General features: G+C 32.3%; 1 protein-coding gene across 1 annotated transcript in view; it reads left to right on the top strand.

Moving 5' to 3' along the window:
* LOC132731938 (microtubule-actin cross-linking factor 1, isoforms 1/2/3/4/5-like) overlaps nt 1–17,070 on the top strand; it is a 134,014-nt gene that overhangs the window by 68,694 nt on the left and 48,250 nt on the right. The window contains 7 exon segments of the mRNA XM_060718232.1: nt 238–6,447; nt 13,378–13,521; nt 13,828–13,983; nt 14,155–14,337; nt 14,947–15,030; nt 15,282–16,601; nt 16,909–17,026. Of these exon segments, the coding sequence (XP_060574215.1) occupies nt 238–6,447; nt 13,378–13,521; nt 13,828–13,983; nt 14,155–14,337; nt 14,947–15,030; nt 15,282–16,601; nt 16,909–17,026 (8,215 nt within the window).

The raw sequence follows: 17,070 nt of genomic DNA on the forward strand, positions 1-17,070 counted from the left end.
ATAATAGTTTTATAATTGCTTTGGTGTTGAAGCATTTACATTTACTTCGATAAACAGTTTTCAGGTGTACATGTAACATTGTCAAATCTTGTTCTTGATTATAACAATTACATGATAATGATATGTTGAACTAATGTTCCAATTATTCAGTATAATTGCATGGTCAATTTTGAAATTAAGATTTGAGCTTGCATTGTAGAAAGTTCTAAACATTGCTGAAATTGTCATATTTTTCAGAATATTTCCCAGTCTGTCTCCTTGGCATTATTAGATGTCATTGACCCTCAGTTCTTGAAGGGCAATTCTCAGTTGCTAGGTGATGGTTCATCTGTTCCTGGTGATGGCAAGGACACTTTAATATCTGTAAATTCTTTAGATCAAAGTTTTGATTCATGTGATGGTGTTAAGTCTTTAAAACCAGTTTCAGATCTTGACACAAGCTTTACTGATTCCGTTAATTCCATTCCTGTTAAAAATAAAGTTCTTAAAGTCGCAAATGGATGCGAAATAAACTTAGGGAAGTATATGTTACCTGGACATTCTGATTCAGACTCTGATGATGACAGTAAAAAAATAGATTTTACAAAAACTGAAGTTGTAATGTACACTGAGAGCTTAGTGGAAGAATTTTGGGATAGTTCAAAAGAAAAATGGATTCATCCAAGAACTGGTCAATTCATACATATGCAAGAAGCTATTGATTGTGGTATACTCTGTCCAGAGGTCATACAGGTTAAACAGGCCAATGGTCAAACATTAAATTTACAGAAAGCTATAAACTCCGGACAAATTAATGTCCATACTGGTAAAACTATCAATTTAAAGACTGCTCTCACCTGGCCATTTCATGTTGCTATTGCTAAAGGTCTTATTAAGATAAATGACAATGAACCTATGGAAAAATGTGACATGTACACTGAGCTTGGACCTGGACTTGTCACACTAATAGCGCGTAAAGAAGTACTTAGGGATACCAAAGTCTTAGATAAAAGACTTGACCAGTGGAAAGACATTCCAAAATCAGTAGATGCCTTCATATTTGATACAGAATGGGGAAAAGTAAAAGATAATATGACTGGTAAATGGTTATCATGGGATGAAGCCAAACTAGCAGGATTAAGTCTTGATCCAAGAGTTGGTGAGCAAAGCTCTGTTTCGGAAGAAGAAATTATTCAGTTGTCAGAGGTAGACAAACATATTGTGAATTTGACTGAAATGGTGGATGAGAAAGGGTCGAAAGAATATGGAGGTCATATACTATTTAATCAAAACCCATCTAAAACTGTAACAAGTCGTAGACCGTCTGTTGATTTTAATGAAAAACAATTGCCCAAAATAGCACAAAGAAGATGTAGCTTAGCTACTGAGACAAAAGCTCAAACTGCCACCTTTCCAATCATGTTAGATGAAGCAATCAAGCAAAAGCTGTATAACCCAGTGACAAATAAACTCCATAATCCATCAACCAATGCTGATGTTCCATTGGAAATTGCCCTACAGAAAGGACTTATTAATCCAGAGTCATTAATTAGAGATCCTGTTAGTAGAGATATTCTGTCACTCCATGAGGCAATTGATAAGAGAATTATTGATTTAGAATCTGGGAAAATGATTGATGCAAATGAACAAGCAATAGCATTAAATTTTGCTTTTAACACTGGACTTATTATGAGGTCGCAGTCCCCTTTAAAGTTGTCAATGTCAGAAATATTAGATGAAGGTTTGTTTGATGAAGAATTAGGGACATTTTTAAATCCGGATACAAATCAAGAAATAACATTTGGAGAAGCGGTGAATACTGGGTTGTTAGATAAAGAACTGGTTAGAGTAAGAAATACTGAAACAGGGAAAGTTGTTAAGTTTGATGAAGCTTTAGAAAATGGTTTAATTTATTTTGACTCTGGCATATGTGTTGACATTGCAAATAAAGAAAAGATTCAAATTCCAGATAGTATAGAAAGGGGCGTTCTTATAGACATAGCTAATCAGCCTAAAATGAGCTTGCAAAATGCTATTGAAGAAGAAGTTTTTCAATTTGCATCAGGTACATTTCGTGATAATGATTTGGGTATAGATGTCTGCTTAGGTGATGCGATAGAAAGTGGGCTTTTAGATTCTGACTCAGTACTAGTCAGAGATCCAAAGTCATTGACTGTTTTGACTATTGATGCAGCAATGGCAGAAGGCATAGTAAATCCAGTGACTGGCTGGTATTCAAATAATTGTATAGAAATGGGGTTTGGTGATGCAGTTGAAAAAGGACTGGTTCTTTATAATGCCTCACATGGTGTTTTGCCATGTAGTGTCCTAGAGGCTATCAGATTTAATATATATGATCCCAAAGGTAGAACTTTTATTGATCCAAAAACTGGTGAAGTTCTCACCCTAGAAAAAGCTATAGAAACAAATTTAATTGATCCCAGAAGGACTATGGTCAAAGACACATCTACTGGTCGATTCTTATCATTAACAAATGCAGAATATTTAGGGTTAGTTGATATGAAAAGATCTGAAATAACAAATTTGAAAGAAAATGAACAATTTGAGCTCAAGATAGCAAAGGAGACTGGTCTTCTTAGACGTTCTGCTAGTGAAGAATGTCTCACTTTGAAAACTGCAATAAAAAAGGGTTTAGTTGACGAGAGTGGTAAAGTACAGGACACTCTATCAAAAAAGAAAATCAATCTACCTGACGCAATATTAGTTAGAATCATAGACCATACTCCAACACTGGTTAAAGATGTTAAAAAGGACAGTTTTATCCCCCTACTTGATGCTATTAAAAAGGGTCTTATTGATGGGGAATCAGGTACATTTATTGATACAGAAACTAACAAAACAATGACTTTACTGGATGCAACTGAAACTGGCAATATTATTGAAGTCCCTGCCCCAGGTTTAACACTTGCCGAAATTGTCCAACATGGACTATATAAGGAAGATATAGGTCGTTTTCTGGATGTGAGAACTGGAAAGATGATTAACTTACAAGAAGGAATTGAACAAAAGTTAATTGATCCAAGCAGACCACAGGTTGTTGTCCCTGGATTAGGATTGTTTACATTGAAAGAAGCATTTGAATATGGATACTTAGATGATACATTAGGTTCTTACATAGTGGGAGGTAGAGCTATTTCCCTCACTGAAGCAGTTGACAAATTTTTGGTTGTTACGGTAGGAAGTAAGAGAAGGAATAAATCAATGTCTGAATCATATTGTGAAGATACTGAGGATGGTAAAACTTGGAATGATTTACTTGTCAAACATCCAAGTGATAGAGTGTTCATGTCGGTTGAAGAGGCAGTAGATCATGGCTATATTGACATACAAACAGAGTCATTCTGCGATCCAAATACAGGAATGGTTATACCAGTAAATGATGCAATCAAAAGGGGAGAAATTGTTGATGCTAGGAACCCTAAATTTGGATTAGCTTCTGCATTTAGTCATGGAATATTTGATCCAATTAATAGCACTATTTTAGATCCCAGAAATGATAAAGAAATATCTTTAAATGAAGCCATTAAGTCTGGTCTGATTGATACTTGTAGAACAAGAGTAAAAGATTTGGAAACAGGTCATTTTATTCCGTTAAAACAAGCATTAAAGAAAGGTATTGTTAGTAGTAAGACCGGGTCACTTCTTGAGAAGAGACAGAAGAAGTCTTTTCCAGTAGAGTTTGCTGTAAGGGAAAAGATGATAGTTGACTTTACGAAATCAAACTTTACAGTACCAGAAGGTATTGAATTTGGCATGATAACACATGATGGTTTAATGGTTGAAGACTTAAACTCTGGTAACTATCTCTCATTTGATGATGCAGTTGATAGAGGTATTATTGACATCCATAACACATCAGTCAAGCAAACGGAGGATGCAAGAGAAATAACGTTAGCTGAGGCCATTGAGCAAAATGTAGTGGATGAAAATAGGGGTCAATTAAAATTGAAAACTGGAAGAAGAATGTCACTTGCAGAGGCTGTCTCTAAAAGTTATATTCAGGAGCGAAAAGAAGTTGAATTCTTCATAGATAGTGAGAGTGAACTAACAATGGAGGGAAGCTTGACTGTGCCATCAGAACCAGAGACAGAAATATCTTTAAATAGGGTATTAAGTGCATTGTATAAAGCAGACTCTGTAAGTAGTTTCGGTGAAAGTAGAAGTGATTCTGTAAGCAGTCCAATTAGGTTTGATGAAGCACTAAAGTTTGGATTCCTTGATCTTGAAAATGGGGAATTTACTGATTATCTCACAGACCGTAAAATGAGTATATCACAAGCAGTAGAGGAGGGCAGATTGAGTGTAAAGAAAGTTACATTTTATGATGAAGATAATAAATTGACAGTACCATTAAAGTTTGCATTAGAAAAGAACTTATTATTTCAAGCTTCAAAAAATGATGATAAAGTCAGTGGATTCAATGGTTTACAGAACAAAAAAGGAATTACATTCCAGGATGCATTAAATAGGGGTTTGTTAATGATGCAGACAACAGTGCAAAATAATGTTGACTTTGATGCATTAAGTGTTAAAAGCGACACTTTTTCTGAAATGGTTGTTAAGAATAAACAGTTAGACTGGTTGTCTTCCACCAAAGCTGTTTCATCATCTCTTGATTCATTAATCCAGAATGTTAAAGAAGACCAGTCTGGGTTTAGAGTTGGAAGTTTATTTGATGCCATTGAAAAAGGGCTGTATGATAAGAAGAGAGGCTTAATAACTGATAATTTCTCTAATAAGTCAATGAAAATAAAGGAAGCTGTAGATTCAGGGCTTATTAATTCAAAAGCTAAGGAAATTGTTGATCCAAGATCAGGTGAACGTATAAGCCTTGAAGAAGCAGTAGAACAGAATATTATAGATGCTGACAAGGGAATGTACAAAAACCCAATAACAAACATTGAAGTGTCCTTAGAATCTGCCAAAGATGCAGAATTTATTGTCAAAAGTGAAGATCTTTTACATTCCAAAAGCTCAGTAGAAATATATGTAGAAGAAATTTTATCAAATGAAGAGACAAGAGGCAAAAACAAGTTACAAGATGCCTTTTCTACTGGTGTTTTGAATAGATCTAAGTCACAAGTGATTGACCCAGATACTGTGAAGCCAATTACTATTAGAAGAGCTGGAAGCTTGGGCATGATTGATGTGAAAACTGGAGAATTTAAAAACCATCAAACTGGGGAGTCTTGCTCATTAGCTGATGCTGTGCAAAAAGGGTACATACTGAGTCCAAAGGGTTTAAGTCTTTATAGTGCTGTAAATCAGGGCCTATATTGCGAAGAAAAGGGACTATTCAAAGATCCTGGATCAGGAAAGGAGTTAACTCTTTCTGAAATGATAAATAATGATATAATCACTGATGGATGTATGGAAATAAGGGATATTTCTCATGAAGGATCTCTTGTGAAAATGAAAGAAGCAATAAAAAGAGGTATAATTGATGCTGAAAAGGGAGAATATGTCTCTAAAAATTTGAAATTGAATTTCAAGGAGGCTATGTCAGCAGGATTAATTATAAGTAATATTCCAAGGGAGGGTCTGCGTGAAAGTAGTAACAACGTTCAAACATTGATTGGAACTAAACCAGATCAGATTTGGAAAGAAAGAATACCACACAGAGAAATGCTCAAAGATGGCCCTGTTGTTAATTGTCTTGCTAAGGGTGTGAAGAAATCTGAAGACAAGGTAACTAGCTCAACATCTAGCATGGAAACCAACTCTTCTGGATATGAGACAAATGTTTCTCAACCATTGAACTACCAGGAAGATGATTTGAAATTTGCAGTTGAAATAGATCAGTTGAAGTCCAAACAAGTTTATCTTGATGTCAAAGATGACGTTATTACAGATCTTACTAAGCCTAAAGAAGAAAACTTTTCAGTAAAAATAAACAAAAATGAGGTAAATGAAATGAAAAATGGTGAAAGTCCACCATGTACTGAAAACAGTGATAACAAAAACTTAAACAAACTTGTAGCTAAAAAGTCAAAAGTACTAAAAGATATTGAAAGTAAACATAATGCTAATGAGACAATGCCAAAAGATTCAGACACATTGAAAAATAGTGAACAATCTGAACATCTACAAACACCAACAGAACTAAGCAATTTCCCAAATGATTCTGACAAACTTAGTAAAGAAAGTAATGTACAAAATGAGAAATATAGCAAAGGCAAGGACAATTCTAATAAAGATAAGGAAAATGCTATTAAAGATCGGGCAGAAGATGATATAATAGAAAACATCAATAATTTTCATGATAACAACAAGTCTGAGACTGACAAATTAATAAGAAATCTTAAAATATCACAAGTTTGTAATGTAGATCAGGAAATGAACTTGCCATCACCAGTCCAAGGTCTTAAATCAGTTGTCTCCCCTGTGAGGTCTACAGAGTTCACCTTCCATGCTGGTCTCCCACAGTCTGTGATTGAAGAACGCCAGGTATGAATCTGGAATGGCCTTGATGCAAGTCTTGTTGGTTAAAATTGGAATGCCCTTTTGTTTGTAATGACGTTTTTTCCTAATCTAGAAAGTTTTCCTTAAGTGTTTGATCAACTGAGAATGGTTTTTGTGCATCATAGAAAAAAGTCTTCAAGTTTTCGAAGACAGTTAACTTTGCCTGGCATGAATTGTTCAAAGCTTGTTCTAGTTCCTCGTGGCATGGTTTTTCCTTGTAATTGTTTAGGAGAATGATAAATAATTTCCATTCAAAAACACTGACCTTTCAAATTCAATGATATGATGGTTTTCGCTGTGTTTGTTTCATTGTGCATCTTTGATTGATAAAATGTGCTGCATCTAGAATGTGATTAATTACTAACTAACTCAATCTTTTTACAGTGGTATAAAAGTCTTAAAGTGAGCAAACAACTGTTTGTATATTGGTAGTTGTATGATTGTTTCTCATGAAAATTTAGAAAAGTTTTAGTTCTTGTATTCTTTTCCCTACCTGTCTTTTTGGATTATAACCAAAGATACCAACACACATAACATTTGATATAGCATGGTTACTTATTAACAATAAAGTGTCATATCAGAATAAGAAAAAGATTTTATTGACTTTGAAGTTTTATAGATAATCCTGTAATGACTCTTTTTTTTTCTGGGCACACTTCTTACAATGCCAGACTTCTTATCAAATAATCCTGTAATGACTCTTTTTTTTTTCTGGGCACACTTCTTACAATGCCAGACTCGTCTCTCATCAAATTGTCAAAATGATGTCATAGTCATTGCAATGCAACTTTCATTAGTCAACTCTTTTATTAGGAGCTAACCATTACAAGCATAACAAACCTTAAATGAAATAAAAATAAATGTTGTGATAAAAGCAGGTTATATTAAATACAAAATAATAATTTTAAATAATATTGATATAATAAACATCATTTATCACATCATGTTGTGTGTTAACTTACTAAACACCTAGTGAAATTACTTTCTGTCACTAACTCTCTTCTTCTTTGCTGTGATTCTTTCTCAAGTACTGTAGTTTGACTTTTAGTGAATAATCCGTATGATGAAATAAATAACAAAGACTAGTGATAATAACTTGTAATGCATGTTATTCTTGTAGAAACCACCATGGAATGCTGAATTTGCATGATATTCTTGGATGCATACAAAATTATTGCACTCTGAATATTCTTCATTTTTGCTGTGCCGACCCCTTCTTAAAAGTTACTCAATTGTGATTTGTAGATAATTAACAATTAGCCTGCTGGTGGGGGAATGAATCTACCCATGCAAACAGTGCAGACCAAGATCAGCTGACATCTATGTGCTCTCTGATCATGGTCTGCACTGGTTGCTAGCCAGTTGGTACATATTTTGACATTTTCCCTACAAATGATGAATGGTTTATTCCAGATTGAAAGATGGACAAGTCCATTTATGATATATGGCATGGTAAGGGTTAATGAGAAAGACTGAATTTTTGTCTTGCCTGCTTAACAGAAACCTGAATATAAGGTTATATAAGTTACAAGGTTAAATTTATATTTAGTTGAAAGATTTATTGCTTTGTTAAAGAAGACCAGCTATTGAGTTATATTTTAATCTACGTATGTAACATTTGTAACTAAAATATATTCAAGAAGTGTAAAAAAAAGTAGTGGTCAGTTTCATATTGAAGAAAAATATAATTCATGGTCATTCACATTATTTTGATCAGTTTTTCAAAAAATAGTAACCTAAGGAACATTGTTTTAAATTTTGAATCAATAGGTACAAATGTAGCAGCTTTTAAAGTCAAGTATTTGCATTTATTTATGTTTTAAGCTGGAGAAATACAACTTTTGCTTTGTGTAATTTATTTGCACTTTTTAATAAGTTTCAAAACATTATGGGATTACTCTGTTATGCTTGTATAAACAGCTGGGTGTTTGGGTTGCTAAATTGTTATGTTTTTTTGTTTTAATTGTTGCTTTCCATTGTAAATTTACATTACATGCAACATCCTACCATGCAGTTTCAGTGTTCCATGGTTTTCCTACTTCCTATTTTTGTAAATTGAGATTTGGAGACCAGTCTTTAAAATAAAGCTTTGCTATTGGTCGATTTCATTTCAAATTTGAAATCAACCAATGAGATGCCTGAATTTTGATGCTGGTAGCCAAACTCTTTTTACCAAATGACTTTAATTGTATGAAAGATAAGTGTGAGAAAGTGTAGTTTTAATATGATCATATTATTAATGTAATTTATAATTTGCTTTCAAGTATCAATCCGCATTTATTCATATCCATTTAAGTAGGATTTGTACTCTTTAACATGATGATCTTGTTTTATATTGTTTCCCTTTTTCAGGTGGTCTTAGAACTTCGATTAAAAAAATAACTTGAATATGTCATGATTTCAACATTCAGTTAGTGATTAAAACTAAAATGTACCAAATTAATGGCAAAAGATGATATATCATTTACATGTTTTGATAATTATTGTTAATAACTACAGTTTAGTTACACAGGTACATACAGAATTGGGGTATAACACTGGACTAGATTTTCTTGATGTTCCCATTTTAATTCCAGATATTTAGCTACTTTTAGTGATGTAGATCTTATGATTTAATAATTAAGTTGCTACATTAGTTTAAAATAAACTTTTCACAAAGTGTGAAATTTAGTTGTAGCACAATTATTATAGAAAAAAAAGTTTAATGCAAGATACATATATATCTATAAATACAGTTCAATAATATGAGAATATTTTGTTAGAGAGGATATAAAAATAGTACTATTTTGTATTTCAACTATTATAAATCTATCACATTTGCATCAAGTCTCCATGATATTTTGGAAACTTCAAAATATTTTATAAAGCAAACTATGCTGTTCAGGAATATAGTTAATTGGCAAAGTAGGCAAAAGAAGATGGCAAAGTCATTGTAGCTTTTAAATCATGATATGGTGTGTTATGAACAGATTCCATGCTGTTTGAGACTCTAACTTGAGTCTTTTAATGCTAGTGGCAATATTGACTTGTCTATACCACCAGTACCAGGCTAGCCTGCACATCCGTGCACTCAGTACAGTTGGTTTCTGTCAATTTTCATATTGTTTCTCATTTTCACCATTATTCTGCTGGAACCAAAAGTGATTTAGCCCTGTAAAAGTGATTTATAATAATGTCAACCAATCTTCACTTTTGTGCAGTCTGATGACGCTGTATACTGCAGGCTGACAACCTTGATATTCCAAAAACCGATAATGGACAGGTCCAAAATGAAAGCTGGATAAACCTATTTTAAGAAATAAATAAATTCTTTAATCCCTTAAAGTAGTGATAGATTGTTGAATTTCAAAGCAGAACAGACTAGGGCAATATGATTTAAATTGTATATTTTATTTTTGTGAGTTTGCTCATTGACTTTCATGCCCCCATCCTCAAAGAATATTTCTGATTATCTTAGATAACCTTGCATGTTACCTCTAAAACCATGAAGAATGTTTAGTTGTCCTAACAAAAGTTACAAATGGTACTTTTTAATATACAAATACTGGCTAGACAAACAAAACCTATATATTTTCATTAAAAACCATTGATGATATTTAAGAGTATCTGTAAAGTATTTACTAGTGATTATTTCAAGTATAAACTAGTGCTTTCAGATTCTTTCATGTGAGGAAGCTATCCAGATAGCTTATGGAACGTCTGTGGTTCTACTCAGGTGCCCGTTCGTGCCTGAAATAATGCATTTAAAGGGTGGCACCTGAGGTCTTTCTCCACCAGTAAAGCTGGAACATCGCTATATGACCTATACTATGTCAGTGTAAAACCCAATCAAACAAACAAACAATTAACTAGTGCTAGTATACAGAATGCCAGTATTGTCAAATCTGACCTGTCTTCATCATGTCATCTGACTCAATTATCATAATGTTGATCATGTCTAATATTAATAATTTTGACTTGGAAAAAAAATGCCACCAATTAACATTGAAAAATCTAAAGCAAGACAATGACCTGTCAATTGTTATATGAATTTAACAGAGAAAAAAAGAAATTAAAACACAAGTTGCATGAATTGTTGGTATATGTGGCATGCTAGTATAAAAACTGATTACAGTTGGTGATAATTTACTTTGTGTGTTCAAATCCATATTGTTTTATAACCTAGATGTGTTTATATAAGTGTATAATGCGTTATTTATTACATGGCCATTGGTAAGAATTTAAGGCCATACTATATTAGATATATTAGATATAAATAAAACAATATTGTATGTTTTTATCTAAACAAAGTATGCCTTCATTAATAACCAAGATAATCGGAAGAAAAGATTATTGTAAACATTAACTTGTATCCCTTTTTTTCTCTGATCTTTATGAATAATTGTATAATTTATCCATTTCTGTTTCTGCTAATTAGCCAGGTACTGAACATTTATTTGCTATTTACCACAAAATAAAACCATAATGATATATTAGCTGGAAACTCCGCTACATTCATTATCTGTATATTAAAATAATCTGTAACAAAATGAAAATTTATGTTTACTGGTAAATACTCTTTATATACATTGAGAAAAGTTCATAGGTGTTAGACAGGGAGGCATATTTTGGGTCCTTTTTAAACCATTGATGTTTTCATTTATCGTGAATTTCAGCATGCAGTTTTTTGTGCATTTTGTGGAGATTGAAGTTATTATTATTGATATTTGAATATTTCCTATTCTAATGTATAGAGTGGTCATTGTAAATATTGTAAATATGTATATTTCCTTATATATATGATATAATTCATGAAAAAATCTTTTTTGCTTAGAAAATAACAATTTTACCAAGGTTTTATCTATTAGTCTCCTTTAGGTTTATATCACTCTGAACAGCCAGCACAAGGATGAAGTTGCTATAATAATATGGCACTTGTTAAATTTTCATTGAATACTTGTTGAAAATGTTTACTTGGAAAGAGATTTTACATAATATGAAACCAATTTGTTTGTATTTAAAGAACATTTTATGAAAATACTGATCAAAAAGAAACCCAAAAGATTTATTTTCATAATAGTGTTTTTGAAATAAAAGCTCGGACCTGAAATAATGCAAAAGAAGAGCACCAAGGTCTTCTTACACCATTAAAACTGGAAATGACCATGACAGTATTGAGGTGACTTAAAACAATGACAGCAAAAATAGATATAAAGAAAAAGCAATAAAGAATACAATTTAAATGGGATGCTTTAGACAGGTGGCATTGCTTGAAATTTTCTAATTTGCTTTTTAGTGCTGGGGCTTTAATTTGTTTTTTCAGCTTCCACCATATTTTAGAGAACAGAAATTTCTGTGTAACATGGAAAGGTCATATTGTACCCTGGATATATATTTTCTAGAAGTGGCATATGAATAAGAACAGAAATTCTGCTTGCTGCTGTGTTTGTTATTGACTTCCATTGCTGGCTTATAAACATTTTAAAATAAAACAAAAATTGACAAAATTTAAGAAATCAAAACTGATGTTTTCATGTTTTATATTTATATAATTTCATAGTAAAACTGAAATCAACGGTGAGATTTAGTGTAAATTTTCTTCTTCTTTTTTGGATTTATCAATTAGCATGAATACTATCAATAAGTATACTTATTTGATTGTATAAATATATTCAAATATACTATTACAGTTTCTACTTAACTAAAAAAATCCTAATCAAAACCAAAAAGTAAAAAAAAATAATAGATTGTATAATTTCATTAAATTATACTATCTAAACTTTTGTAGAAAATTTAGTTGTCATTATTGCTGCATCTCACCTTGACTTCAGTATATTTAAAGTCTTAATTAACCCTTGTCATGCTAGTAGAGATAACGGCTTGTCACTGTCTTTCATCCAGCATAGGCCAGCCTACATTATCCATTCAGTCCATATAGACTCAGTTCTGTTAACTGACTGTATTATCATATTAAGATAAAATTCCAAGTTTTAACCCTTAACCTGCTGAAACTGTCAAAGAGATTAGCCATTGGCACCAGTTAAGAGCCAGGCCAGCCTGAAAACCTGTACAGTGTGATAAAGGCTGTATACTGTTGACTGACCCAACTTTATATTATCCTCTAAAAATGGAAGCTGGACTGGTCCATTAAGTTCAGCAGGGTTGATTTCCAAATATTTTTACAAATATAATTAACAGGACAAATATATTATACAACATTAGCATGAAAAGGGTTAATGAAAGCCTAATCAGTACTTTTTACTTTCAGATGTTGTTGTCTTTTTTTTCTTTTAAATAGTAATACATGTAGTATTATAAAACTACATATTTCCTTAGAATTAAAATTGCCATATAAAATCACTAGATGAATTAGGCTGATCCATTGCTTATATAATAATATAGAATATTCAATTCATTCATTCCTTCACAGCTTTCCTCGTCCTTTTTAAAAATGGATAAAAAATTGTTAAACACTATATGGTTTAAAAGATATTGTAGTAAACTTATAAATAGAGCTTATTTGATGCAGGATTATAAGAAAAGAATTATTACATAACTCTAAATTGGAAAATACATGCCCAGCATTTCAAGAAGTATTCTTGGTTGATCTATAACATTATATACATGTAGACAGAAAATTGTCAAATTGAAATATCAAATTTAGTACACATATTTTGTAAATTGGAGCAGAAGATGAAATTTCTGATGTTAAGTAGTTGATGTCTTGCTGAAACATTTAATGAAACATTTTCTAAGAAAAGTAATAAATGGTTTAGTAACTTCTGGCTGTATTGTCTGATTTTCTCTCAAAGAAAGAAAGAAGAAAGATGCTTAATTAACAAATGATTGCTGTATTTTGTTTATTATGAGACAATAATTTGGGAGTTGGTTAATAACTTGTATATTGCATGTGTTTCTTTGTTTTCCTCTATCTAGCAACTGTCTGACTCGTATGACAAGTTGGTACAAGATCTGCACAATGAACTCAACTGGGTGTCCGATGTTGAACAACTACTTAAAGATGACCAGCCAGTCAGTGAAGAGGCATACAAAGCACAAAGTCAGAGAGAAGCTTTGAAGGTAAAACCTGTTTTTCTGTTGTTGTTTTTCCTGAGACATTAGAAATACTATAAGGTGTTAATTTGTTCTCTGACTTATTTAGAAAGTTAAATCTTTACAACTATATCTTATTTCATATTCCATATACAGATTATTTTTTTCAGAACCTCAAAACAATTGAATTGATGAAGCTTAACAAGTTGCAGGGGAAATATTTGAAAGAGTTGCATCCAAGAAATTAAAAACAAACAAAAAAACCCCAAACTTCTTAAGGTTAAAATGTCTGTCAGTTTGAGCATGTAATTATATTTAGATGTTTTATTTCAGGCACTTCATGATGATGTATTACAACATCAGCAGCCAATCAGATCACTTGTTTATCAGTCCGAGCAGCTGGTTGAACACCATCAAGAGGAGCTAACTCCAGAACAAGTTACAGAGTTACAGAACCTTGAATCCCAGATCAAAACTGCATTTGCAAAGGTAGATGATTATATATGGTCATATAATGTTGATATTATGTACATGAACAAAAGTGTTTGTAAAAAAATGACCAAAAGTGTTTTTTTTTTAAAAAATGACAACTGTTTTACTGAGAAGAAATGATAGTGTTTTGATAGGCACATTTTAGAATATTCAATTTTCTGTGTTCAGGTACAAAAAACATGTGAATCTCGTGTAAAACATCTTTCGGCTGCCACAGATGAGCTCACAAAGTTTGAAACAGAGTTACACAAATTTAACAAATGGCTCGAGGTAACAGAGAAAGAGCTAGAGAGACAAACAGAAGCAGTTGAGGTGTTTGACAACATCAGTCGTGTGAAGGAACAACATAAGGTTTGTGAAACTTTGATTTATATATATGACTGTATTAGATTTCAATGCTATTAAATGTTTGGTGCCTATGTCAGCAAGAGGTCTCACAGCTTGTAATCTTTACAGTCATACTATTGGCTTTTCATTGTAGGTATGTGATTTTGAAATACCTTGTATTTACAACGGACAGTTTAACATTTAATATAGTTTTACAGAATGATGTAAAAAGCAGGATGTTAAATATGTACAACAATGAGTGGCACATATTGTTCTAATTTGCAAGCTACAAATGGTATACAAAATGTATAAAGTTTTTTGATAATTTTGATAAATTGTTGTTGTTTTTTTTTACAAGAATTTGTTATTGCATGAAGCAGCAATGTACTTCAAATATTTGTTTTAACATCTCATCTTTATATTAGTATTAGCAAAGATTGACCATATTTATTTCTGAAGTGTTGGCATAGCAGAAAACTCGAGATAAAGTGATTTACTTCTTTATTATTTTACAAAATGGTACTATTCAGCAGAAATCTTATTCAAAGGTTATGTATAACATATTGTTATACACAAATTTTTCTTTTAATAGACAGAAAAATAAATTTTTAAATGTTGTTATTTTATGTACAGGACTTACAGTCTGATATTGTTGCCCATGCTGCTGACTTACGATATCTGTCTTATCCAGTGAAAAACTACATGGAAGAATCAAAGGTTTGTACTTTCTGTAAACAATCTATTATATAATATGATTTAATATAGTAACAATATGAGATTTGATGTTGCACTTCAGTTACTAGACTTGATTTTAACAGTATTTTCCTCAGTCCCCTCAGCAGGACCTTTAAATCTATTGATTTCATTAAGAACATATTTAATGATTAAATGTTTTACTTTTCTCCATTTAAAGATTGATGTTATTGATGTTATCTGCTGAGATTATAAAACACTATTCTTATTTACAGGCACATAAACTTGAACTTGATGCTTACAAAGCTGACAGACAGAAGCCAAGTAGATTGAGTAGAACAAGTTGGATTGCTATGGATAACAAGGAGGTTGAAGTAGTGCTTGAGAAACAGAAGGAGGCTGACAAAGAATATCATGATCTCAAAGCTAAGTGCAATAAGTTTGGTGACAAGTTGTCTCATTTGGTCAGCAAGCAGAAAGCTTTTAATGACTCCACATGGACAATGTTGTCCTGGTTGACAGATACTGAAGAGAAATTGAGTCTAACAAGGCAAGAAGCTTCTGCACCTGAACCAGAGGCGCTAAGAGACCATCTTGAGAAAATGAAAACATTGGGTAACGATGCCATTGCCCATAAAAATCAGATGGCTGAACTTGAAAAGTGTGGTAGAGAGGTTATAGGTCAGATGAGAGAGTTAGGTATAGGAGGTGAACAGGTGGAAAAAATTCAAGAAATTATTAATGATATTTCAGATCGTCATGAAAGTGTCTCAGAAGAAATTAATGAGCGTGCCAACGATCTGCAAACCGCAGTCACAAAATCTCAAGGTGTTCAGGATGCTGTTGATCAACTACTTACATGGTTGAAGGAGACAGATCGTAAACTTGAACAGCAGAAACCTGTAAGTCTGAACCAGGATAAGTTAAATGAACAAGCACAACAGTTAAGCATTATTGAAACTGATATAGAAAGTCATAAGCCTAGTGTAGACTCAGTGAAACAAGCAGCTAGTGAACTCATTAAAACATGTGATCTTGATATGGCTAAATCTCTTGAAGGAAAGATTAGTGATATTGGTTCGAAATTTCTGGATGTACAAAAGAAATGTAGAGCAACCTCTAGAGAAGCTAGGGACGTTGCAGAAAAATTGGATAAGTTTAATGATAATCTAGATCTACTTAAAACATGGGTTCAGGTAAATTCTGAAGGGCTAGAATCATCTGAATGGAATAAGAGACCTATTGATCAGTTGAAATTGAAGGTAGATGGGGTAAAAATGGAAAAAGAACGCCAGCTGCAAGCATTGGAACAGTTACAGTCTCTTGGACATGAGCTTGTTGAAGATCCAAGAACAGGCGATACTGCAGCCATTAAAATGGCTTTGTCTAATATTGATGCAGGATGGACAAGGTTTGAGGAATGTCTAACCGAACGAGACTCTGAAGCAAGCTTGAAAGAAAGCAAAGAAAGTGATTATGAGAGAATAAAACAGGAAGTGGTTCGTTGGTTGACTGGTATGGAGACTGATGTTGATTCATTTGAACCAGTCGCTGTTGACATGGATGTTGTTGCTAAACAAATTGAAGAATTACAGGTAAATTGTGATTAGTTTTAGTTTCTTATATTTTATAAAGAAACAAATATTCAATTTTGTGAGCTTAGGATTTTAAAATTTATTTTTGAAAAAAAAATTACACATGTTTGATTCAATGTGAAGGACAAAATATTTAATGCTTAAAGTAATATCAATATTACATGGAGGTTTCATTTAATTTCATAAATTTTGATTTGTATAAAGTCTTTTTCAAAATCAATTAAGATTGAATATTAAAAGTATTTATGAATAACAATGATTGTAAAAAATGTTACTAATAATTAATTGCACTTGACACTTTTTTCAGCCCATGATTCAAGAATACTACGAGTTCTCACCAAAAATGGATGAGTTGAATGAAGTAGGTCAGGTGTATGAAGCCATTCAATCTGGAGACTCGAGACCTAAGAGCCCAATGAGATTCAGTAAGCTAGATAAACTTTGTTAAGTTGCTCATGTGTGTAACATT

This window comes from Ruditapes philippinarum, unplaced genomic scaffold (genome assembly GCF_026571515.1).
Source record: "Ruditapes philippinarum isolate M1 unplaced genomic scaffold, ASM2657151v2 ctg10_1_1_1_1, whole genome shotgun sequence".
Classification (NCBI taxonomy): Eukaryota; Metazoa; Mollusca; class Bivalvia; order Venerida; family Veneridae; genus Ruditapes; species Ruditapes philippinarum.